The sequence below is a fragment of the Tachysurus vachellii genome, chromosome 10 (genome assembly GCF_030014155.1).
Source record: "Tachysurus vachellii isolate PV-2020 chromosome 10, HZAU_Pvac_v1, whole genome shotgun sequence".
NCBI lineage: Eukaryota > Metazoa > Chordata > Actinopteri > Siluriformes > Bagridae > Tachysurus > Tachysurus vachellii.
In genome coordinates, this window is record NC_083469.1 from 20,073,083 (window position 1) to 20,098,065 (window position 24,983).

At 37.4% G+C, this 24,983-nt stretch overlaps 2 protein-coding genes across 3 annotated transcripts in view; both read right to left on the reverse strand.

The window, feature by feature from the left end:
• Window positions 1-583: 583 nt before the first annotated feature.
• On the reverse strand, window positions 584-2,462 carry LOC132852824 (putative uncharacterized protein FLJ46204). The gene is made up of 2 exons (XM_060880268.1): window positions 2,211-2,462; window positions 584-2,131 (listed from the first exon to the last, which is right to left on the reverse strand). The coding sequence occupies exons 1-2, from the start codon at window positions 2,293-2,295 to the stop codon at window positions 1,311-1,313; spliced, it is 906 nt and encodes a 301-aa protein (XP_060736251.1). The 5' UTR covers window positions 2,296-2,462; the 3' UTR covers window positions 584-1,310.
• A 4,838-nt stretch (window positions 2,463-7,300) lies between these two features.
• Window positions 7,301-24,983, reverse strand: part of LOC132852776 (coiled-coil domain-containing protein 9B) — a 46,290-nt gene continuing 28,607 nt past the window's right edge. For both annotated transcript variants that reach the window (XM_060880192.1, XM_060880193.1), the window contains 9 exons: window positions 22,029-22,103; window positions 17,524-17,693; window positions 13,668-13,711; window positions 13,362-13,415; window positions 12,694-12,781; window positions 11,636-11,669; window positions 10,543-11,185; window positions 9,485-9,567; window positions 7,301-7,852 (listed from right to left, as the gene is read on the reverse strand). In XM_060880192.1, coding sequence (XP_060736175.1) covers window positions 7,826-7,852; window positions 9,485-9,567; window positions 10,543-11,185; window positions 11,636-11,669; window positions 12,694-12,781; window positions 13,362-13,415; window positions 13,668-13,711; window positions 17,524-17,693; window positions 22,029-22,103 — 1,218 coding nt within the window. In that variant the 3' untranslated portion in view covers window positions 7,301-7,825. The remainder of the gene's footprint in view (window positions 7,853-9,484; window positions 9,568-10,542; window positions 11,186-11,635; window positions 11,670-12,693; window positions 12,782-13,361; window positions 13,416-13,667; window positions 13,712-17,523; window positions 17,694-22,028; window positions 22,104-24,983) is intronic.

Consider the following 24,983-nt stretch of genomic DNA (forward strand, 5'->3'; position numbering starts at 1 on the left):
CAACCCTGGAGGTGTGAGAAGTAGACAAAAACGTGTAATGTTCAGGCCTCTTAAATAACTACAGACAAACGGAACTGTTTCTCTTCTAATTCAACTTCTTTTGAGTGATGATTGTACCTTAAACTGTCAGTCAGATAAGTCTGACTACTCAAAATTTCAAACTCAGAAATCTTTATTAGGACACTTCTGACTGCATGAACCACATAATGATATTTCCACACATTTTGTGTCAAGTTGAAAAAAAGTCAAACTTTGTAGTTGGAATAATATGGAATTGTAGCGACTACCAACAGGAGTGATGGCAGGAGTAAAGACAACAAACTTCCTTCTCCTTTATCTCATAAAATATAATGCAGATATACACTGCTGAATTTTATACACAAACACCAAATCTTTCTCTACAATTTTTCATTTTAGAGGCAAGAAAACAGATTTGTTGTAAAGTGGAATACTAGCTGCTCCATTCACTTCGTAGTAATATAAATCGTGTGTAAACGCAGTTTTATAACAATTACAAAAACAAGCATGTGATAATATATAAAAATATCATGATTAAGAAAATAAAGACGATCACGTGCATAAATGTGAGCCAAAATCTGTTTATTACGCAATGTAGTACACAAAATTCATCTTATATTCTGCAGGAAACAAAGTGACAGTGGCAAATACATTGATTACAGCATGATGTACAAAATTAAATATTAAATTAGTCACTTAATCCATGCTTAAATAAAGCAAAGAATTAAATTCGACATTAAAGTGAACAGAAATATTTCAGAATTAAGTTAGCAACAGCAGTAGCTTTATTTACTGATTCAGAAAAGGCCTGAAACAATATATCTTCACTGACCCAATCACTCCATTAAAAGTAATTCATGAAAATATTAACTTTTTTATATTATTAGGCATTTTTTAATACTATAAAGAGGTAAATATAATTTCAACTTGACTTTTGAATCAGGTCGAGTTTTACGTCTTCGTACCTAATGATTCAAAATTAGGAGTCAATCTCAGCAGTGCGTTATTGGATTTATTGTAGGCATATTGCTTCAGGCCTAGTTTAGAATATGTGCAAATAGAAACTGTTTTTTTTTCGTTCTTCACAACAGAACAAATGAACATTCTGCGTAAGCAAATTAATTCTGCACTTAAAAACATTTGAGTCACGTGACATTAAGTGTTCAGTCTTAAAGGGGTTTGTATTTGAAGGTAGCGTTCGTCAGATTTAACAGCAACTTTTCCGAACATAGCGGGTGTTTATACAAAATAAAGTGCTTAGAAACATACCTTTAAAAGCAGTAAACATTGCTTTAACTCTCTTTGCACAAAATGACACTCCCCAAAAGATGTGCATACAAAAATACAAAACTCAGTAGCGTGTAGATTGACCTGTATGTGTGTGTGTGTGATTGACCTGTATGTGTGTGTGTATGTGTGTGATTGACCTGTATGTGTGTGTGTACAGTATGTGTGTGATTGACCTGTATGTGTGTGTGTGTGTGTGTGTGTGTGTGTGTGTGTGTGTGTGATTGACCTGTATGTGTGTGTATGTGTGTGATTGACCTGTATGTGTGTGTGTGTGTGTGTGTGTGTGTGTGTGTGTGTGTGTGTGTGTTGGTGTATGTGATTGATCTGAATTTGTGTGTATGTGTGTGATTGACCTCTATGTGTGTGTGATTGACCTGTATGTGTGTGTGATTGACCTGTATGTGTGTGTGTGTGTGATTGATCTGTATGTGTGTGATTGACTTGTGTGTGTATGATTGACCTGTATGTGTGTGTATGTGTGTGATTGACCTGTATGTGTGTGTATGTGTGTGTGATTGACCTCTATGTGTGTGTGTGCGAGATTGACCTGTATGTGTGTGTATGTGTGTGATTGACTTGTGTGTATGTGATTGACCTGTGTGTGTGTGTGTGATTGACCTGTATGTGTGTGCATGTGTGTGATTGACATGTATGTGTGTGTTTGACCTGTATGTGTGTGTGATTGACCTGCATGTGTATGTATGTGTGTGATTGAACTGTATGTGTGAGTATGTGTGTGTGTGATTGACCTGTATATGTGTGTATGTGTGTGATTGACCTGTATTATGTGTGTGTGATTGACCTGTATGTGTGTGTGATTGACCTGTATGTGTGTATGTGTGTGTGATTGACCTGTATATGTGTGTATGTGTGTGTGATTGACATGTATGTGTGTGTTTGACCTGTATGTGTGTGTGATTGACCTGTATGTGTGTGTGTGTGTGTGTGTGTGATTGACCTATATGTGTGTGTGTGTGTGATTGACATGTATGTGTGTGTTTGACCTGTATTTGTGTATGTGTGTGTGTGATTGACATGTATGTGTGTTTGACCTGTATGTGTGTGATTGACCTGTATGTGTGTGTGATTGACATGTATGTGTGTGTTTGACCTGTATGTGTGTGTGATTGACCTGTATGTGTGTGTTTGACCTGTATGTGTGTGTGATTGACATGTATGTGTGTGTGATTGACATGTATGTGTGTGTTTGACCTGTATGTGTGTGTGATTGACCTGTATGTGTGTGTGATTGACCTGTATGTGTGTGTTTGACCTGTATGTGTGTGTGATTGACCTGTATGTGTGTGTGATTGACCTGTATGTGTGTGTTTGACCTGTATGTGTGTGTGATTGACCTGTATGTGTGTGTGTGTGTGTGTGTGTGTGTGATTGACCTATATGTGTGTGTGTGTGATTGACATGTATGTGTGTGTTTGACCTGTATTTGTGTATGTGTGTGTGTGATTGACATGTATGTGTGTTTGACCTGTATGTGTGTGTGATTGACCTGTATGTGTGTGTGTGATTGACATGTATGTGTGTGTGATTGACCTGTATGTGTGTGTTTGACCTGTATGTGTGTGTGATTGACATGTATGTGTGTGTTTGACCTGTATATGTGTGTGATTGACCTGTATGTGTGTGTGATTGACCTGTATGTGTGTGTTTGACCTGTATGTGTGTGTGATTGACCTGTATGTGTGTGTGATTGACCTGTATGTGTGTGTTTGACCTGTATGTGTGTGTGATTGACCTGTGTTTGTGTGTATGTGTGTGATTTACCTGTGTGTGTGTGTATGTGTGTATACTGTATTCTATTTTTGTGTATTCAAATATGTCAAATAACCCTTGAAAAAACTAGACATTCAATATGCTGCATAGCGCTCTTAGCATAATGCGTACCCTCTTCCTTCAAACCATAACATCTAGGCTGATTTCAGTAATCAGAAGCAACTAGTAGTGGGCAGTTTTTGTGCAAGAAAAGTGGGTATTTCTCAATCATGTACGTTTCCCAGTTGTTAAGACTTGATTGGCTGGAATAGGTGTCAGTAACACATCAAATAAGAGGGAGGCGGGAGTAGCAAAGAAGTGTAAACAATGATAATAATAATAATAATAATAATAATAATAATAATAATAATAATAATAATAATAATAATAATAGGGGGCACGGTGGCTTAGTGGTTAGCACGTTCGCCTCACACCTCCAGGGTCGGGGTTCGAGTCCCGCCTCCACCTTGTGTGTGTGGAGTTTGCATGTTCTCCCCGTGCCTCGGGGGTTTCCTCCGGGTACTCCGGTTTCCTCCCCCGGTCCAAAGGCATGCATGGTAGGTTGATTGGCATCTCTGGAAAATTGTCCCTAGTGTGTGATTGTGTGAGTGAATGAGAGTGTGTGTGTGCCCTGCGATGGGTTGGCACTCCGTCCAGGGTGTATCCTGCCTTGATGCCCGATGACGCCTGAGATAGGCACAGGCTCCCCGTGACCCGAGGTAGTTCGGATAAGCGGTAGAAGATGAATGAATGAATGAAGATAATAATAATAATAATAATAATAATAATAATAATAATAGTGTAATACAATCCTGAGTTAATAAGATCATGTAAGAGAAATTGGATTCAATGAGGGTTTAATTTGTGCTACACAAAGTTCAAATTCACGTCAAACAACTAAGTTGTCTGCTGTTATTTTTTGGGAAATGATAAATTGACAAGAGTGAGTCAAATGAAATGAATTTTTTTTGCACTGCAATACAAATAATTTTCACAATTTTTCCTTGTTTTTGTATATGTGTGAGTATGCGTGCGGTGTGTGTGTGTGTGTGTGTGTGTGTGTGTGTGTGTGTGTGTGTGTTTGTGTGTGTTTGTCGCATACTACATTTGACTCCATCATGTACAAGCTTGGAGAATCAGTGAAGATCATTTTGGTCCTTGACTCCTGACTTCACAATAGTGATTTAAGTGTGAAAGGAGAAGCATCAGAGTTCCACACGTGTAATGTGTAAACGTTGTCACACGTTTTTGTGATGCTTTTAATTAACATCTGAAAACTCCTTCACCAGCATCACTGATTTCTCAACTCTAGTACAGTCTCAATAGTTAGACATAAGAATTCCATATTTCCTAACCAGGGCATTCTTTTTCTGCCATAACACACTCAGAGAAAAACACTTCAGGATAACTCCTAATAAATGAGAAAGATCTATCTAAAAATCTATTTTAAAACCAACCAGTGATATGAGAAAGGCCCATGATTGAGAAAATTCCACATGACTTAAAAACTCTTTAGTCAGAAACAACATACTCCATAAAATATAAGTACAGTGATGTATTGTGACCATTGTCTCCCTCATCCACTCCTATTATTACTGTCCTTGTATTCTCTACACATTTACCTCCTAAAATCTAATCTAGGTCCAATCTAGATCCAGAATCTTTCTATGACGTTCAGGCACCTTCCTTTTTTTTTTTTTTTTTTTTTTTTTTAATACCTCGTTTCCAACTTTTCTTCTATCCAAAACAAACAGTAATCATGATGACCTACCTTTTACATTAGCAAAACGCCAGTCCCTCCAGGATTTCATGACTTTGTGATCACAAAAATAAACACAAAAACAAGCAGCAAACTCGAGCATTCCGAGAAGCTCCCAATGTTTTAAAATTACAACAGATTTTCCACAGGTTTAGAAAGAGACACATCACGTGAGGTTCACAAGTTCAAGCAAAACCCTCGTCGTTTCACGCGAGTCGAACAATAGTTCAGCTTCATTGAAAGAAAATATGTGTGTCGTTGCTCTTTAAAGCAAGAATCCTGTGATTGCAATTTTTCCAATTGAAATACTTTTCCACAAAAAAACAGAAAAAAGCTGCACCAAATATCAAGTCTTTTGACTGCAACAATTTAAAAAAAAAAATGAAATCCTGAAGGAACTGAATTTCATGAAAGTACTGGGCAGTATGGCCAAGAATGTATACCAGAGTATATATTAAAATAGTCAGTATGTATCATAATATACGGATGTAATGACTGACTGATCGTTGGTGGCGTCGTTTATTCCATTGAATAAAAGGTGATTTCATGATTGAGGTGCCCAATGCAATAACCCTCTGTAAAGCTTCAAAATTCAAGGATTCTTTTTTTTTTTTTTTTTATTTGATCCAAGTAAAAATATTTATCCATTTTCAGCCAACAGTCTCGGATTTAGATGACTGTTTGGTGAAAATGGCTGAATTTTGAGGGAGATGTGGTAACCTAGTGGTTAAGGTGTTGGACTATTAATTGGAAGGTTGTGAGTTCAAATTCCAGGTCTACCAACCTGGCACTGCTGGGCCCCTGAGCATGGGGATAAGGATGTCTGCCAAATGCTGTAAATGTAAAAGAATTTTGCACGGAAATAAGCAACACGGTTTTAGCAAATACAAAAAAATCTGGCTAGCTACAGTAGGATCAGTGCTAATGGTATGAGGATATTAAGTAGGGTGACCATATTTTGGTTGTAATAAAAGAAGACACTGGGGCATCAGTGTAACATGGGGCACACTGGCACAAAAATAAATTAAAAGCAAAAAAAAAAGTTGAACTTGTAATACTTTTTTCCATATTAATTTTCTTTTTCTTTTACTAACCATTAAATAAAATATAATATAAGTTGCCTTAAAAAAGCTATACTTCCCTCAGGGCTTTTCAGTGCTTTTAGACACCTTTTGGTTATAACTGGTCCACTTCCTGACTGGGAGGAAAAAATAAAATCATTTTCTAATTCATCTGCAAGTTTACATTTGTGTTTGGGTTTGAATGTTCAGGCTGTGTTCAGGCTCCATGGTCTACTCTTCTCAACCAATCACCTGTCTCTCTATACACAGGAAGACACTCACTCTGAGGGTGACGGACAAGCAGTTTGACCAATGGTAGAGTGCGAGGTATGTACTGTACACAAGCGACTTATAGTGACAGTGAATCATTAGGAAAAAAAAAGATGATGCAGCTCCCTATTGAACATATGACTCGGACATACTGTAGTCCACATAAGTCCTAAGTGAGATAAATTATTTTGCTGAATCATTTACTAAAGTCAGACACAAAAAAAACATTAAACACTGGGCTTAAAAGGATATTACAGCATCTACACTACGTTAGGGGAGTTTACATTTAGAAAATAAGTTCAGTTTTATATGGTTTGGAGCCCCTATCTGTACTATTTAGAACCTCAGCTTGGTCCTAGTTTATTATAAAGGGTTTTGTGACCTTCTATATTTCTACTCTGAATATTTAAGTTTTTCGTTGTTGTTGATGTTTCTTCCAAGACTGCTTTCATCGTTATTTATTATTAAACATACCTGTCTACACCATTTTTTTGTTCCTATATATATATATATATATATATATATATATATATATATATATATATATATATATATATATATAGGCCTTCTTCATGTATGCAGTTTGTATTATTGGTGGTTGTTGGATTTGAACACTAATCCAAAATATTTTTTTTATTTACAGAAAATATTACTTTTTTTTTTTTTAATTAACCTTTTTTTTTAGGACTAAGGGTAATTATAGTGGGCAGGACAGGCCCAAATGATGACTATTTGAAATATGCAAGAAAATAAAAACACAAAAATGGCTAACCCTTATGTTGAGACATAAAAGGCGCATTTGTGAAAGAAATTGGGAGAAATTTTTGTTGATTACTGGTTAAGACTGACACGCATTCCCAGCAGTATGTGTTCAGTATATATGTCCTTAACCTGCCACTATTGCTGGGTTATTTTTAATCATTCAAATTAATGACATTTAAAAATATAGATATATAGTGATGATCAGACATAAGCATACAGCTTATTGGTAAAGACACGTCCCCTATTTATAAGTCTTTATATTTACCTTTAAGTAAAATATAAAGTAGACACACACAAATATATATATATATATATATATATATATATATATATATATATATATATATATATATATATATATATATGTGTGTGTGTGTGTGTATGTGTCTATCTTTTGTATATTTGTAAATGTAAAAATATCGGGGCACAAATGGCACCGCAATCATGGAATCGCACAAAGACGAATCACCTTAACATTGAATCAACAGGTTCATTGTGATAGTGGGTACTAACATGCATGTTTAAGCCAATATCACATCCTAATTCATCCAAATCTGTTCAGGTTTTGGTGAAAGACCAACGAATAAGCCATTCAACACACAGAGATGTACAGTATCAATACAGCACATTCTCCCTCTTTCTGAATGGAAACTTACTTAGCCACAATACTGTATATCTTTACAAATACAGACGCTTAGCTGTTAGTTGGTGTATATGGACAAAAAGAATATAGGGATCATAGACCTCACCAAACTGCCCACTACTATGTCATGGAGCTAATTTCTATTAGTTCTCAACCTGACCATTCCTGAAGCTGGATCAGACTTAAACAGCCAGTCTCTTGCTTTGTTTGGTTTCCATCTTGAACAGATGTGGGCACGAAAGAACATGCATCCTAAACTACTTTCCCGTTCTCTCTAGCCTGGAGGGAAGACAGAGAAAAAAGCAAATGTTAAATCACATACAGCATGTCAGACTACAGCTTCACAAATACAATTTCATGTACAGTACTCCACAGTAAAACCATGACTGAAAATAACATGCATTTATCTGCCACCAAAGTAAAATGAGCTGAAAGTTGCAGTAGATAACTGCGGTGTACCTGTAGTGTAGTATAAAGGATGAGTGGGCAGGTTTTATGTAACATGAACAAAGAAATGCTGCTGGTTGTCCACAAGCACACTGAGGTTCTGAACATTTTCTACTATTGTGTGTGTGTGTATGTGTGCGTGTGTGTGTGTGTGTGTTATAGCCATCCATCCATTTTCTACACTGCTTTTCCTCCATAGGGTCGTAGGGAAGCTGGAGCCTATCCCAGGAATTGTGTGATTGTGAGTGGCAACAGTTTGGGGAAGACCCATATATGGGTGTGTAGGTCAGGTGACCGCATACTGTACCTCCGGTCATCTAGTGTGTGTGTTTGTGAATAATGCCATGTGATAGAATGGTGTCCCATCCAGAGCGTATTTTACCCAGTTAAATCCATATCTATAACTACACTGACCAAGATTAAAAAATTACTAATATGTAGGAAACATAATAAACTGTTGTTACTCATCTTGTCAGTCTCATGTGGCAAGCTAAAGATGTTATATGTACCTACACCAGTTGATCATTCTTGCTGTGCCACAGTGATCCTTAGTCAATCTAAGTTGCAAATTTGATCACTAAAATCAAACCTTTTCCAATCTTATTAGGTTTTCAGGTGATTAGTCATCAAAACTGTTCTTGATTGTTAAGCCACACACAATTCTGGTTCGATTCCTTTCCATGTTATTAAATCTAAATAGATCCCACAAGCTAACTGAAAAAAAAGGTGCTAACTGTAATCATATTCATTAAATACAGCTCAGAGTGAAGCTCCTAACTTCATGGATCTCTAGATCTGCTCTTTATAGCAGATTAATGGTATCCGTGTGCATGTGCATCATGTACTATAGATAACGCTGTCACAACTGTGAGCAGCTGCTCAAGTCCACCTCCTGCTACCATCTGCTTTCCAAACACACAACAACAACACAGAGCAAGCAATGACTCCAAGATATCTTACTGTAGGTGTACCGCTCAAAACGTAACCATTTACCCTTTATTATTACCCACAGGGGTAATGATTTAAGAGCTATATGTGCAGCAAATAATTTTAATATTCCTGAGGTCACTTATCCTGCCACTTTTGGTCCACAGCAGATAAAACCTGGTTGCGATAAATGGAGCAGAGCTGAAAGAAATGTACCAACAGTGCCACCTTCAAACCTCATGAATCACTTGAACTCTCTAATGTAGCTTCAGGGAGCTGCACATCCACACGAGAAAGAGATACTTCAAATTTGCAAGTGAAATGAACAGCTCTCATCAGCATGCAGCCAGAGCATTAGTAAACCCAGCCATTTCATGACGCACTAGAAGAAAATGACTCATTTGTATTTGAAATGTGCTCAACCCTCCCCAAAAGAGACAAGCTAAAATGTCTTGGAGGTCATACTATTGGTTAAATGAGTCCACATGCTATCTTGTGGTTGTGGTTGTGGGCCCATTAATGAACCATTGCTCGTACCTTTTCAGTGCTGGTGCTGTGGTCAGGCAGAGAATTTCCAGATTCTAAACTCAGGACTGAGAGACTAGAGTCGATCAGCTCATCTGTAAAAGAGATGGCATAAATGATAATGCTCCAGGAAGCTTCATGCTAAAGACTCCTTTTCTTGTTAAACTTTTCAAGCACAACCTTTTATCAAGGATGGTATCATCTTCGGAGCAACTAAACTAGTTAGTAAAGTAATTATGGAAATTAAGACTAATTAGATTAATATTGACTTGAAACACTGAACTGCTTCTAGTTTCTTTTGGGTTATTTGGGTCACGCTTCCTCTGGGTTTTCTGGTTTCCTCCAATTTTCCAAAAACATCTGCAGGTGGACTGGTGATAATAAACTGTCGCTAGGTGTGACAGAGAGTGTGAGTGTGTGTCAACATGCTGCCCTGCTATGGATTGCTATTCCATCAAGGTCGGATCCACCAAGATCCTGTCCAGGATAAAGCAGTTATTAATAAATGAATGATCATCTAATATATTTTATGTATGTTTTAGTGCCATGAATTGATGTATATAAACTGAATATTGGAAAAGATCAATGCATTATACACTAATTGGTCACTTTTGGAAGATCTACAAGTGCTCACTGTGGCAGATGAGCATGTTTTTTATCCCTGTGAAAGTTACTGCATGAAAAATATGATCAGTGAAAATGCATTAACAAATATTTTGCCTTTTTTTTCTAAGAGGTGATGTACAATCAGATTGGAGAATACAAAAGCCCTGTGCTACAAATCTAAGAAATATTAATCTCCTTATCAGATGATCATGTGTATAGGGTGATACTCTGCGTCTTAATATCTGTATTGTTTTGGAAATGAGAAAAAGAACATCGGCTTAGTATGGACAGACTCTCATACTTCAACTTCACATACCCATTTTCCAACTATAGCAGCCTAACATAATCTTACCTAATTTTCCTGAACATTTTAGCTCCACTATTAAGAATGAAGCAAGGAACTTTTTTTCCTTCAGTCAGAAACTTGTCATGCTTACGAGATGAACAGATGAACGCACTCCTACCGGTATTTCTGGAGGGGTTATTCTTCTGAGGTTCCATCGTGTGAAACAGGTTCTGTTCAGTAGAAGCTCTGGCTTCAGTGCCATTTTGCGAACCAACACTATCACAAGGTGATTCTTCAGATTTGCTCTCTGTTTCTTCCTTCAGGAAGCTCTCAGGCATTGGTTTCAGTTCCTTAATGCTCGTCTCCTGGGAATCAAACCGGCCTAGTGTTTTGGCTTGAAAATCTGTAAGACGAATGCCTGCTGCCTTTTGTTCCTGGTTGCTTTTCACGCCTTCCTGATCATCACCCAAGTCCTGCTCGGCATCCAGCTCTCCAAGCGCCATTTTGGTCAGTGGCGTGCTTTTTAAAGAACTGGCTTTGATCTCAATCATATCAGTGTTCGTGTTCTTCTCAGCAGCTCCATGAATGAGGTCTTCTGAAAAACGGACTTTTTTCTCGGCTCCCCTGGAAATGGAGGTGTTTTTGTTGGACGAGTCTGTAGGAAGAAGCTGACTCTCAGCGCCGATGGTTGTAGCTGTCTCTACAGACGCAGTGGATTCTGCTTCCCGGGTTTCGGTTTCTGGACCGTTACTTTTGACCTCAGGATCACACAGAGCATCCAGCTCCTCCAAAAACTCCTCCAAACTAGTGTCTGTACCCACCTGCAGATTTGGTTCACAACAGATGGCAAAATATTTCTAAGAAATATCTTTTAGCAGATGGCACATTCAGAAATTTGTCAGGGGAGCTTCTTGGTTTCGACAAAGGAGGCTTAATTAATTAATTTTCTTTTCAAGCTTAAAGGTCTACAACACACATGGGACACATGGAAAGAAGCTTAATATTAATATACGATGTTGCAAGTTCAACTGTTTTTCTTGTAAATCTTTACTTGAAGTAGATTTATAATATGAATTAACATAGTCAACAGTAATACTGGCTATAATTCTAAAAAGCCAGGCGTTAATCTTATCAGCTATGACTGAAGACAGAACGTAGCAGCTGTAACCAGAATCAAGAAGACTCAGCTGGATCAAAACATCATTAATTAAGCTCCCTGGGAAATGTAAGTCGGGTAATTTTTTTTTTTTTGTACTCAGTACAAAACTAACCTGTAAATGCTCTTCTTCATCTTTAGCGTCCCATCTGAAAAGAAAAGTATATGAACATGAACCGATAAATACTGGACACAAGTTTGAAGGGATAAAGTTCTCTTTAAAATGGATATAGATCTATATATCTATATAATATTATCTCTCTCTCTCTCCCTCTCTCTCTCCCTCTCTCTCTATACATATATATCTATATATATATATCTATATATATCTATATATATATATATATATATATATATTATTCTCTTAATGCCAGTGAACTACTGTACATTCAAGCACAGAAAAAGACCATTGCATTTACAGGGTAAAAGAGAGAGGAAAAAAAGCTAATGTTTTGACAGTCACGCTAAATTCTTTAGCAATACCAATGTATACTATACTCATATAACGCAAATAATGAACCAGATGTGATGCGCATCTTAGAAGCAGTGAATAAACTTGTGGCTAATTATATCACACATAAAGCTGGACACATCATTTTCGGCTCTGTGAGCTTTCACTAAATCACTAAATTCAAATCAGGTGCGTGGTTAATTTGTTTGGTAATTGGGAAGTGACTTTAGCCTAAACCATACCTGTTTATCAACATAAGCACACGTGTATGAATAACATTTACAGAAACGTTTACAGAAATCTGAAAAAACATGTTTAGCTTTGTTTAGCCTACAACTTTGCTAAATGATTTAAAATGTGTATTGCTATTTAAAGATGGTAATGTTCTTGAATTATCCTGAAGCCATGACTCCTAGTTTAACCTTAGAACAAACACCCCTAGAGTGCTTTATTTTATATAAATATGATAACATGGCAATTGGCTGTTAAATAAATCAGAAATTTAGGGCTGGTCAAGTTACTACTAACTCGTGTAGCTAACCGTTTTTGGTACAAAGAAATTATCTATAAAACATTATGAAACATTAGAGGTGGGAATTTGTCAAAATATTCTGATTCATTTTCAATAAATTAGAGATACTGTAGATTCAATATATTGAAATAAAAACTAATACTTTGTGCTTCGATGCCATTTGCGTGATCAGAGCAGCAGCGTGTCTTACCTCCTAGCTCGGCCAGTCAAACGGTCCTTTCCTCTTACTTTACTGCAAACCACAGGAACGTTCTTTCCTCTCTTATCACGCTGTGCACCTGGAACACACACACACACAAAATAAGACACTTATATTGCAAGAAATCCTGATTCTGGGGTTTCATTGTTTAGAGGGGTAACGATTTTGGTTTGTTAGTATAGAGTTAAGAGTCCTAAGTTCATGTTTTTTTTGAATGTTTTGACTTTAAAAAATTGTTATTTAAATGTGTAGAAAAATATTCTGGTTATTTATTAAAGCCACTGTGGTTTCATTCCTTTTGACGCTATTTAAAGGACAATTTGTTAAGGTTTGAATGAAATCCTTTCTATTAAAAATAATACCTAAATAATCTTTTTAATAAAAATCATTCATAATAAAAAAAAAAAAAACTGTGGTAGAGCTTAGAAGTTATCAAAGACTTTGACTGGTCTCATGGATTGTAACTTAATTAGATAAATATATGAATTTGCTTTGACTTTGAGATCTCATTTCATTCAACTGAGCAGTTGATGGTTAAGGGCCTTGTTTAGGGGCCCAGCAGTGGCAGCTTGATGGAACTGAGATTTAAACTCACAACCTTCCAGTTAGAAGTCCAACACCTTAACCACTAAGCTACCACATCCCCCAGATCTGTCTACCTCGTGATTCTGTTGCTGAAGGTCTGGATTGTCCTCTTCTAGCATTTCTTCCCCCTGTTGATCAAAATAAACGTTCATTATTTAAGGGTGATTATTTATTAAAGGCTATACTAACGTTCGCACGAGATTAGCTTTATGTAAATGGTTACATTAATTGTATAGTCTATTATTTTATAGTGTTTTACGCCTATACATTAAATGGTTTAGTCGAAAACAATCTCATGAGTAGGTTGCCATCCTTTCGTTTTTAATCTTGTTTTTGTAAATGATTAGTTTTACATGAGGGACTTTCGAATCAATTCTCACCTCTGCTTGGTGTGCCTCTGTCTGCTGTGCCTTTTTCAGAAAACCTAGAAAGGGTATATGTGGATAAGGAAACAAACCAGATAGGTACAGGTGACCGGGTCAATCAATAACATTGTGTGATGTTATGGTGTGCTATTCTGCTCAAAGCACAAGTGCAGAAAGAAACAAAAAAAATTAGTCCAACAGCCTGCAAGAACAAATACACTTTTTTTGTATTTATTCATATCGCTACACTAAGAAAGGCTTCTAGACCAAGCCTGAGTGTTGTGTAATGTTTTTTTATTGTACTATTGAATCATCAGCCTGAATGTTTGCAGCGCTCACTAAACACTTTGTCCTTTAACATTCATGTTTCCCACTCCACTTCGGTTTATGGTGTTTGCAAGCTAGACCAAATAAGGCAAGGTATTTTAAGCCTGTCTAAATATAGACTCTGACTGTTTCCCATGCAGTGTTTCTCTTGCAAATAAATCAGCCCAGTATCTCAAACTCTGCTTCGTTGACGACTTCCAGACATGGGGTGTGTAAAAAAGAAACATTGGGTACAGTTCTTAGACATAGCAGAGATTTTTTGTTCTCATATACAAACAGTAAAAAAACAATGGGTGAAAAACCCAGAACTAAAAAAGATAAGATGCAAAGTATTTTTGCTGAAAAAGACATGAAATTGGAGAATAGAGCTCAAGCCCACAACTGCTTAAAACCCATCCACCATGAGCCGAAACTGGCCCAGCCTGATTGTTATTGCAGCTACTTTTCTTATATGATAGAAAGAAAATGAAAGACGTGATCAAATAGATGTCCGTGAAGTTCTCCTTCCTTTCCTATTTGATTTGGGTCCCTCTCACACTTGCTTTACTCATGTTTGTCAAATTTTCTCAAATTATGGGCAGTGTTGATTCGCACACATTCACCCACCTTTCAATTTCAAACAACAGGTCAGGACAAAGACATACGCTTTCAACCATTATCGTGACTCAGAAGTGCCACCCACATTCTCACTCCTTTCTCTCCCTGAGTGTGTATCCTACTGAATAAAAGCCCACTCAATATGTGTGTGTCTCTGTTGTTAGGTTGTTGGGTATTTAACAACTGCATTAATATAAACATACAAAACGATTCCTTTTTTGCTATTTCAAAATTTTTAGCCAACCACAACAAATTTTGAAAGTGGCCCAAAAAAACAAACAAACAAAAAAATGGTCGCTCTGCCACCATCACCCTTAACCTGTACCACAGGGCTGTGTGCTGAGCCCATTCCTTTATTCCCTGTTCACTCATGACTGCAAGCTTGTGCATGGGCCTAATTTTAAAATCATGATTCCGACAACACCACAGTGATTGGCCTAATCACCAACAACCATGAGAACCTACAGGGAAGGGGTACATCATCAGGTTGCATGGAGTGCCGATAACAACCTGCTCATTTAACACCAGCAAAACAAAGGAGCTCATCATGGACTTCAGGAGGGAGAAAGAAGGCGCACACGGCCCCATCCACATCAACAATCTGCCAGGTGAACATGTGTCCAGCTTCAAGTTCCTGGGATCCACATCTCAGTGGACCTGTCCTGGACACTGACACAACCAGCCTGGGCAAGAAAGCTCACCAGCGCCTGTTCTTCTTGAGGACACTGAAGAGACATCACCTCTCTTCAGTCATCCCGGTGAACTTTTATCGGCACTTCAGGAGCCTCTGGACAAAAAAACCCGATGAATACCCACCTCTGAATATTATGCCAATAGCACCTGTATATTTGTTGATATAATATAACTATAGCACCCAACCTCTATATCTTGTATATCCATATGCATCTGTATATAATCCTGTTCATACTGTACTCATTGAAAATACTGTACATCTTGCACTTGCTGCTTATGGCACTTCTGGTTAGATGCCAAATTGTATTTCGTCGCCTTGTGCTTGCAAGTGTTATGACAGTTGAATCTAATCTCATCTAATTTAATAATATTCAGCTATGACTGCATTTCCAAACCTTAATTTGATAGGAAAAGCACAGACTTGGTGCTCAAATCGTATAATACACATAAAAGCATGTGACATAACTGAACAGTCTGAAATAGCATTTCAGTAAATGCTACTGAATTTACCTTTCAATAAACCTTATAGACCTTAATAACATGCAGTAAAACTCACTCTCCTTTGCATGGTTGAATATATATATATATATATATATATATACGTATATATATATACACACATTATATATATATAATGTGTGTATATATATATATATATATATATATATATAAAAAGCATTCATTTTCATTCTTCTTCTTTAATATCTAAAACAACTTCTGACTACTTATTATTAGTTATCATTAACATCGCTCATTTTGTCCCACCTGAGTTAGTGAACACTTCATGCACAAATCAGCAACAACAAATGCATCATCATGAGTTCATGGAGAAAAATAAAGTCCACCTGAAGAATCATGGAATAGAATGGCATGAATTAGATATGACGGATTAATAATGGTGTGTAACGTGGTGTTAAGCAACATGCACACTACTGCTATAATACTTCATCTACTGTAATATGTAGCTCGACATTCCCTTGGTCATCGGGGTCTGAAGTGTCTTATGAAGGTGTTGATCTGCTACAAGTGAGCAGAACAGCTTCAGTAGGGGAAACTTTCCCTCCATCCCACAGGCCAGTGTTTGGAGGCATTCCCATAGTTTAAATACCTCACATATGATAATAAGCATATGAGTTATAGCCTTTTGGAGAGGACAGAGGTGGCTTAACTGTTAATGCACCAGGTTAATGATCAGAAGGTTGGGGGTTCAAGCCCCTACACTGCCACAGAGAAAGGTTCTTAACTTGTTCTGTTACAGGGATATTGCGCCATGACTGCCCCTGGCTTATCAGGCCTAAAAAATGTAATACATAAAGTCATTCCCTTGCTTTGATAAATCATTCTCTGAACCCTTGTGCACTGTCAATGAGGAAAACAAAACATCCTGGAGGAGGTCACTCCAATCAGGATTTAGACAGGTAATCATATGTATTGATTTACAGTATTTCTTCTAAAGGGACCAGTGAATCCAAAATTCTCCAATTAAACATCCCCAACAGAGCCACTGGTCTTTCCTTTTAATTTGTTATGGCATAGTTTTTTTTTTACCTGACCATAATGATAGAATCATCATTCTCCTTCTTCCGAATTTTTACGTTAGGGGTCGCCACAGCGAATCATCTGTTTCCACCTAACTCTATCCTTGGCATCCTCTGCTCTCGCACCAATCAACTTCGTATCCTCTTTCAACACATCCATATTTCCCCATAATGTAAGACGTTCATGTAAAAATTGACAATAATCAAAAATGTTGTGTTAAATTAATATTCTGTACAACTTTCTCAAAACATCCCCCCCTTTTTTTTTCTTCCACCTGAATTTTCATTATGTGTAGTCTGAAAAAGTAACGTTTCTAGGATTCATACCAAATTAATTCATCTGAAAGTGTCTATTTTGGAGACAACTAATAATTATTATAATGTAAAATGAAATAACCCATAAGTAAATATTTCCTGATAAAAATCTACTAAAAATCATAGTCTTTTTCAATCCTTTAATTATGTGTATTCTGTATGAAAAATGCTGAAAAGACACAAAAAACACAAAAACTCAAGTCAACTTTCACAAAACAACTGAGATTTATAATTGAAGTGTCAGTCAGACATGCAGAAAGTGGAACAGCACAACAAACAAACAAACAGACAAAAGTAATTAGAACAAGGCCCAATCTAACCCAAGACAAATGGGTTAATCACAGATGTACACATGCACACAGACAGCATGCGACATGTGGAGAACGGCCGCAGCAGCTTACGTAAGCTCGGGTTTGTCCATGTCCCAGGCTCTCCTCCACTGTCCCTGGGAGTTTTTGTGGCGAGCCACACGCTCTCGGTCGATTTCTTCTCTCTCTTTTTTCCAGCGCAGGTACTCCAGCTGCTCATCGCTGGATGTGGGGACACTGAGATCAGTCAGCACTTCTGTTTGCTAAAGAGGGTGAAAGATAAGAATATTTCCTAGATGAAAACTATGTCTGAAAATCCTTTTTCCTTTACTGTCATTCATGTACCTGCTGAAAAAAAACTGCTCAGTTTATGCAATACAACAACATTTCATCTCTGAAATTTGGACTGGTATTGCATAAATTGAGACACACCTTCTACTTCAGAGGTTTTTCTTTTTTTTACTACTGAAGACATCCAAGAGTACGGCTGGGTGATGAAACGATAACGATATGTATCACGATAGACACGTGATCGATATCAATAAAAAAATGTGTTCGATAAAACTTTCGATTTTTTTTTTTCTTTGTCGGAAGAAAACAGAGGTTTTGAAGCAAGTTTGGTTGCAATAACAAAGGCACTTACTCTCTGGTAACCTAGCAACGTAGGGAGTGACACGCTAACAGCCAATCATGTAATAGTATCATGTTTGGTTGTGCCGTATCGTTATCTCGTGCTGGTCTGCAGGATTCCTCTTTAGTAACCGACGACTGATAAGCAGAAACTGAGCTGCAGCGAGCGAGGACATTGTAAATAAAAGAGGAAAGGTCAGCTCGCCAGTACGGCACTTTTTTTGGATATTATAAGTCTGACCGTAGTCAGACCAATGTCGTCTGCAAATCATACAAGACCATTTCTCTATGTTTATAATTAACACTTTGCACTATTTTATTACACTTTAAGCATTTCTTACATTTTCTTTCATTTTGCACCTTAAATGTTAAGTGATAATTGTTAAGTGTTCATTGCGACGTCAGACTTATGTTTACATTTTAATTATTTGAGGTTTCCTGGTTGTTGACATTTCTGTCTTAAAAACCGAGGGGATTATGATCAGAGGAAGGTTAAGTTTAAAAGAGAAATGTTTAAATGTAATATATTTTTCTCTAGGTCCTTATTTTAAATGGGTCAAAAAAAAAATCAATAATTATCGATAGACCGATATGAAACACTGATATCGTGATACAGTTTTCAGCCCAGCCCTAGTACAGAGTCCATATCAAAAGTAGGTACAGAGTCAAAGTTAATGCTAAACAACTACTGCACAAATCCATATTATGGCAAGAAACACTGTTAACTAAAGAGAAAGACAGTCCATCGTTACTTGAATGAAGGTCAGTCAATGCTAAAAATCACAAAAACTTTGACTGTATCCTCAAGTGCAGTCCCAAAACCATTAAACACTATGATGATACTGGCACACATGAGGACGTTCCCAGGAAAGAAAGACCAAAAACTAACACAGCTACAGAGGAAAGATTAAAGATGAAAATCCTCAGATTTCAGCCCACATAAATGCTCCTCAGAGTTCAAATGGCAGAAATTTCAACATCCACTGTCCAAAGGAGACTGCATGACTCAGGCCTTCATGGTTGAATGCAATACAAGAACAATCAGCAGAAGAGACTTGCATGGGCCAAGAAACACAAGGAACTGACATCAGAGCCGTGGAAAATGTCCTTTGGTCTGATGAGTTCTTCTAACCGCTGTGTCTTTATTAAGTACAGAGAGGCTGAATGGGTGGTTCCTGGTCGTGTTGTTCCCACTGTGAAGCATGGAGTAGGAAGTGTGATGGTGTGTGGGTGCTTTGCTGGTGACACCGTTAGTGACTTAAAACCAACATGGATACCACAGCATTTTCCCAGCTGGTTTTCATTTAGTTTGGCAATTGCCTTTTTCCCCAAATAGAACAATGACCTCAAACACATCTCTAGGTTATGGATTAAGGCTATCACCAGATCTAAATCAAATTTAGATGGTTTCGGATGAGTTGGGCTGGGAAGTAAAAAGCAGCCAACAGCTGATTTGTTCCAAGAGAAATTATCCGAGGGTAAACAGGAAGTGCTACTATGAAAACAGCAAAAAGTGTGACCTACACGACAGCCATGTGCTCTTCTCTCTGGAACAGAGCCGTTACAGTACATCATTCATGTCTAACATGGAACTGAGTAGGAAGCTTCCCCAACCCTAATTAGTCATTTGTATTCGTATAAATGAATTCAATACAAAACTATACATATAACACATTTGATTAACACCCCAGATAAAAATCAAAGTCAGTTCCCACTACAGACACTCCTTACTTTATTTCATTTGGCAGCACTACAATAACAACAAGCCCAGATATTTGTGTCGGTTATAAACAAAGAAAACATCCAGAGTAACACAATTCCACAACATATCTACTTCAGTGATCTTGCAACTACTTTACATTTTGCCATTTCTCACCAGTGCTATAATAAAGAGATAAACATGTCTCCTGGTCTGATCAACATTTTCACGTTCAAGAAAATTGTATCGTACACCGCGATCAATCTGAAACCTGTTATCAGTACAATGATAGCACAAATTAAACACAACAATCTACCTAATCTAAAGTTATACTTTAACTGCATTTTTTCCTCATTTGCTGTGTCACAGAACACAAATGAATCTGCAAATATCCGCATTGCTTGTACAAGTTCACAGGATTCTACACAGTTATTATGGTGTTCACACAGGTGTTCACCAAACAATGAGTTTGGATTATTGTAAATCTATTCAATTGTAAAGTCTTAAGCAGAATATAGATTCCACTGAGTGAGTGACTGAAAGACAAACTTACTGAATGTCAGACTGACTGAAGATTGCCATACTGGAAAAGTGACTAACTGACTAAATCACTGACCAAACAACGGTCTAAACAACTGAAAGACAGACTGGATAATAGTCTGAATGGTTGAATGAATAAATAACTGACATTCTGACTAACTAAATAACTGATGTATGGCTGAATAACTGACAGACTTACTAAATGACTGAATGACTTACAGACAGACTGAAGGACTAACAGGCTGGCTGGCAGACTAACTAAATAACTGACAGATTGACTAAATGTCTGACAGGACTGAAGAACTTAGACAGACTAAATGACAGGCTGACTGACAGACTGACTGAATAACTGACAGACTGATGATCAGTTATTCAGTCAGTCTGTCAATTATTCAGTCTGACCTAATGACTGACAGACTGAATAACAAACAAATTTAATATCTGACAGACTGACTGAATGACAGACAGAATGACGACATAATCACTGCGATGTCAGCATAATCTTTGAACTGCTAAACTAACTGAACCTCTTTACCAAACATACCATGCACAATAGCACAAGCTTCAAGCAAAAATCACAACAACATACACTCACATTCTAATCTAATCTAATTCATTCATGGATTTGTTTTTGTTAATAATAAAATTCAATGATATTCCCAGCATCCTTCACTCAGACTCATTGTCAGTCATTTTATATGGTCAATGGATAATGGACTTTTTTGTTAATGTGCCATATTTCCCAATGTCAATTTCTACATATAACTTTAGAAATAGTCTAGAGTTTTCCCTGGACTTTATCCACACATTTATCCATCCCAATCTAACCAGAACAAATAGCACTTTTACCATGAAGGTGATTCCCAGAGGTTTATTAGTTGGTGTATATGACAGGGGCAGGTCTTATTGCTAAGTAGACACAAGGCTGAACATATGATTAATACCTGGGGTTCTCCTAACACCTGGGATTTCAAAATAAAAACCTTCTCAATGCTTATTGAAGCACCTGTTAAAGAATATAGATTTAGTAAATGTAGTATTGTATAAAATCCCATTTAGTATAAGGCATAAAAATGGTAACTCAATGTTCTTACTGTACATATATTTCGATTAGCTGTAATAGTTCATAAATGGATATTTATTGAAATGTTATTGAAATATTCATGTCAGCTTTAGTCAACGTCAGCTCAATACTTCAGTTCAAATCAGTTGTCTTGTTTTCCTCTGCAGTTTATCAATTAATTATTTTCCTCTAGACTACATGCAGGAGGCTGTTATTAGTGGAGCTAGACCTTGTTTTTCAGGTGATCGTGTATCACACCATGGTCTGCTTACTTACAGCAGATTTGAGCAACGCAAAAACAAAAAACCTCAGTAGATTCTCTTACAGGTATTTATTGTGTTGAGGTTTTATTAGAAAATCATGTTCTCTTTCTCCTACACCTTCTACGTCATGCTTCTGAAAAACAATTCTGAGCAATTCCATGTGAAGCTCAAATCTTCCTAACACTGTTCCAGTATATGAGAGAGAGAGAGAGAGAGAGAGAGAGAGAGAGAGAGAGAAAGGAAAGAGAGAGGGAGAGAAAGAAAGAGAGAGAGAGAGAGAGAGAGAGAGAGAGAGAGACAGAGAGAGACAGAGGAAGGAGAGAGAGAGACAGAGGAAGGAAAGAGAGAGGGAGAGAAAGAAAGAGAGAGAGAGAGAGAGGGAGAGAGAGAAAGAGAGACTCACCTGATGATAGAGATTATAATCAGTAAATCCATGAGCACTCTCAACTCGACCCTTTCGTTCTTGCTTCTTTCCAACCTGAAGATCGAGGGATAAAATGAATAAGAGTAGCAGCAAACGGTTTTACTTTACAATAAAATACACTTTAATTCATATAAATGAGAATATTCACTCATAAAAATGAGTTTCTCACTAATGTAAGTTCAATTTCTGGTTGTTCATACAAAAACATGCAGGGAATCATTTTACTATTAATAATTCAGCATAAATGACTTTCAGCTACATAACTTCAGTACAACATGCATCTAAACTGTTTGTATTTATCAGCTCAACAACACACATGAAACAAACAACACACAAAGGGTTAAAGGTGTAGTTTGGGTGAAGGATTATACTGCCCTCAACTGGACAAAGTCAGATGTTTCAGAGGGATGATGAAAATATTACAGGTTGTCAGTTTGTGTGTATAGTTTTGATGGATCTATAAATTACACATAGCTTCATTTTCCAACTTGCTATTATATAGGCAGTAATAAAGCCATTACAGTGTCCATCTCTTTAATGTCACATATGGGACATGTCCCTTTTCACACACCGCACTCACTATCTACCCAGACACTGTATGGTTAAGGGTCATGTTTTGATCATCTGGATGTAATGCACTTGAAAGCAGCTGCTAGTAGAATTTGTAGTGAATATATTTTAGCTAGAACCTCGTCATCACTTCTGATGTTTCATTACTAACAGCACGTTCCCCAACAGTGACTGGATTATAGCCCTTTCGAACGACTCGTCTATGAGCCAATAACTATGAGTTACATCACAATAACAGATGTAACATTAACAGTGCTAAGCCTTTTTAGAGCAGCGTTTCAGAACCCTGCGTAAAAAAAAAAAGCCATTAAAACGTCTAGCCGGGGTTAAAAGCAGCAATCAGAACAATGATAACTCAGGGTGTGAAAAGGTTTTTTGTGTCGAGTGAGATGCTGAATGCCAGACAGAAAGAGACATACGGATGAAGGATGATGTAATCATAAATGATATACGTTATATTGTTTGCTGTGAAGAACATCCCGATGTAAGAAAGCACGATCAATTAATAACAATAAACGCAGCAGTTCCATCCTTTCCCTTCGACACCCTCCCCCTTTCCCTCTCGACACACCCACCCTTCCACCCTTCCTCTCCCACCATCCCTTCTCCCCCTCTCTTCCACCCTCCCCCCCGAGTCTTAATCGCCCTCTCTCTTCCCCCTCATTTTCCATTGTGGACACAAATATCTGAAACTTTCCAGATGTTCAAGGTCAGAAACTTTACATACGTGTAACATAAGTGACTAAAATATATGTCTGGACATAAAGAAGATGAGCCTGGATTTTATTTTACACACGTTTGCATGACGGCGAAGAAGCAACACACCAAAGCACCGCTGTTCAACTCACACACACAGTTTTCTCTTCATCCATAAGATTTGAAAACGACATCCACTAGATGGCACATCAGAGCCAAAACATCTCTGTCTATCAGGCTTTCAAGCCAAACTCTTAAAACTGTTTAGGGATTTCATTCAGAGCAGTGTTTTGTTTAACACATCAGTGAACTCTGTGTCTATTAACACTTTCAGTCGCTTTCACGATTGCTGACATGCAACTCAAATTGATTGATTTTTAAAAATAAAATAAATAAATAAAAAAACATGCAATTTGTGTAGCTTGAGGTAGATAGATGAGAAAAATATGGACGTTTGTTCATTTTTATTGTTGAACAATGCTAATGCGTGTCCTCGATTTACTTAAATTGTGTGAACGAGAATCCCACTAAAACTGGAATATTAGCACACAAAATTCAATCACAGATATGAGAAATTGTACATGAAGTGACTCCATTTCAGGATGCGAGCCCTAGTCACAGAAAGACACAGAGAGGACAGACACACACATGCATGCGGACATAAAGAGACACAATGGCACACACAAAAAAGACACACCCACACACACACACCCCCACCACCACACACACACACACACACACCCCCCGGCACCCTGCTTCTTGTCTTCCAGCTGCATAATTTAGTCTTTCAGAACAAAGTGCAGCTAAATGTTAATTAGTTTAAAAACCTACTGTTCATTATGCTGGAAAACAATGCAGGAGAGAGAGAGAGAGAGAAAAAGAGAGAGAGAGAGTAAAAGAGAGCGAGAGAGTGAAAGAGAACGAGGGTGAGAGAGGGAGCGAGAGTGTATAATAAGTGGGCACTGAATCAGGCAGTCAAGCAGTTTCCTACTTCTTGCGCTTTTTGTGTTGTAGCACTGAAGCTCTGTACACAGTGACACAGTCATACAGCTGCCCTGTGCTACTACCTCTAGCCTCCAACTCTCCTGACAGGAAGCAGCAGCATTACACAAACCTATTGCTCACGGTTTCCATCAGTTTCTGACAGAGCTTTAATGGAGGACGTTCCCTCCAATACTCCACTTAAAACCTGCAATCACCGCCCACTTTATTAAAAACACCGGCACACTCATGCAGTTATCTAACTGATCAATACATGTGACAGCAGCACAATGCACAGCATCGTGCAGTTCCAGGTCAAGAGCTTCAGGTATTGTTCTCAACAAACATCAGGATAAAGAAAAAGTATGATCTCTGAGACTAGGATCACAGCATGTGGGATGTTGGTACCAGATGGCCTCGTTTGAGTATTTCAAAAAATCTCCTGAGATTTTCACATCAGTTTCATTAGTTTTTTGTTTTTTTTAATGCTTCCGATGAACCAAGGTTCAAGTTAATTCAGTAACCATTGTGGGCTTTTCTTTCTTTAATGGAAAGGTACCTACAGTACTATTTTGTTCTGCCTTTACAGACAGAATAAGCGACAGTTATTACTTTATATACAACTTAGAAAAGTACAATTTATTTCAGTCATTTTGGTGATTTGTATTATAACATCTATAATGTATT

What these genes read in the sequence shown, in the direction of transcription:
- LOC132852824 (XM_060880268.1), bottom strand. Translation starts at nt 2,295, where the DNA reads ATGTCAATCACACACACACACACATATAGGTCAATCACACACACACAC. An exon ending in TCAATCACACACACATACAG is followed by an intron (nt 2,132 to 2,210) that starts GTCAAACACACA and finishes ACACACATACAG; the next exon opens with GTCAATCACACACACATACA.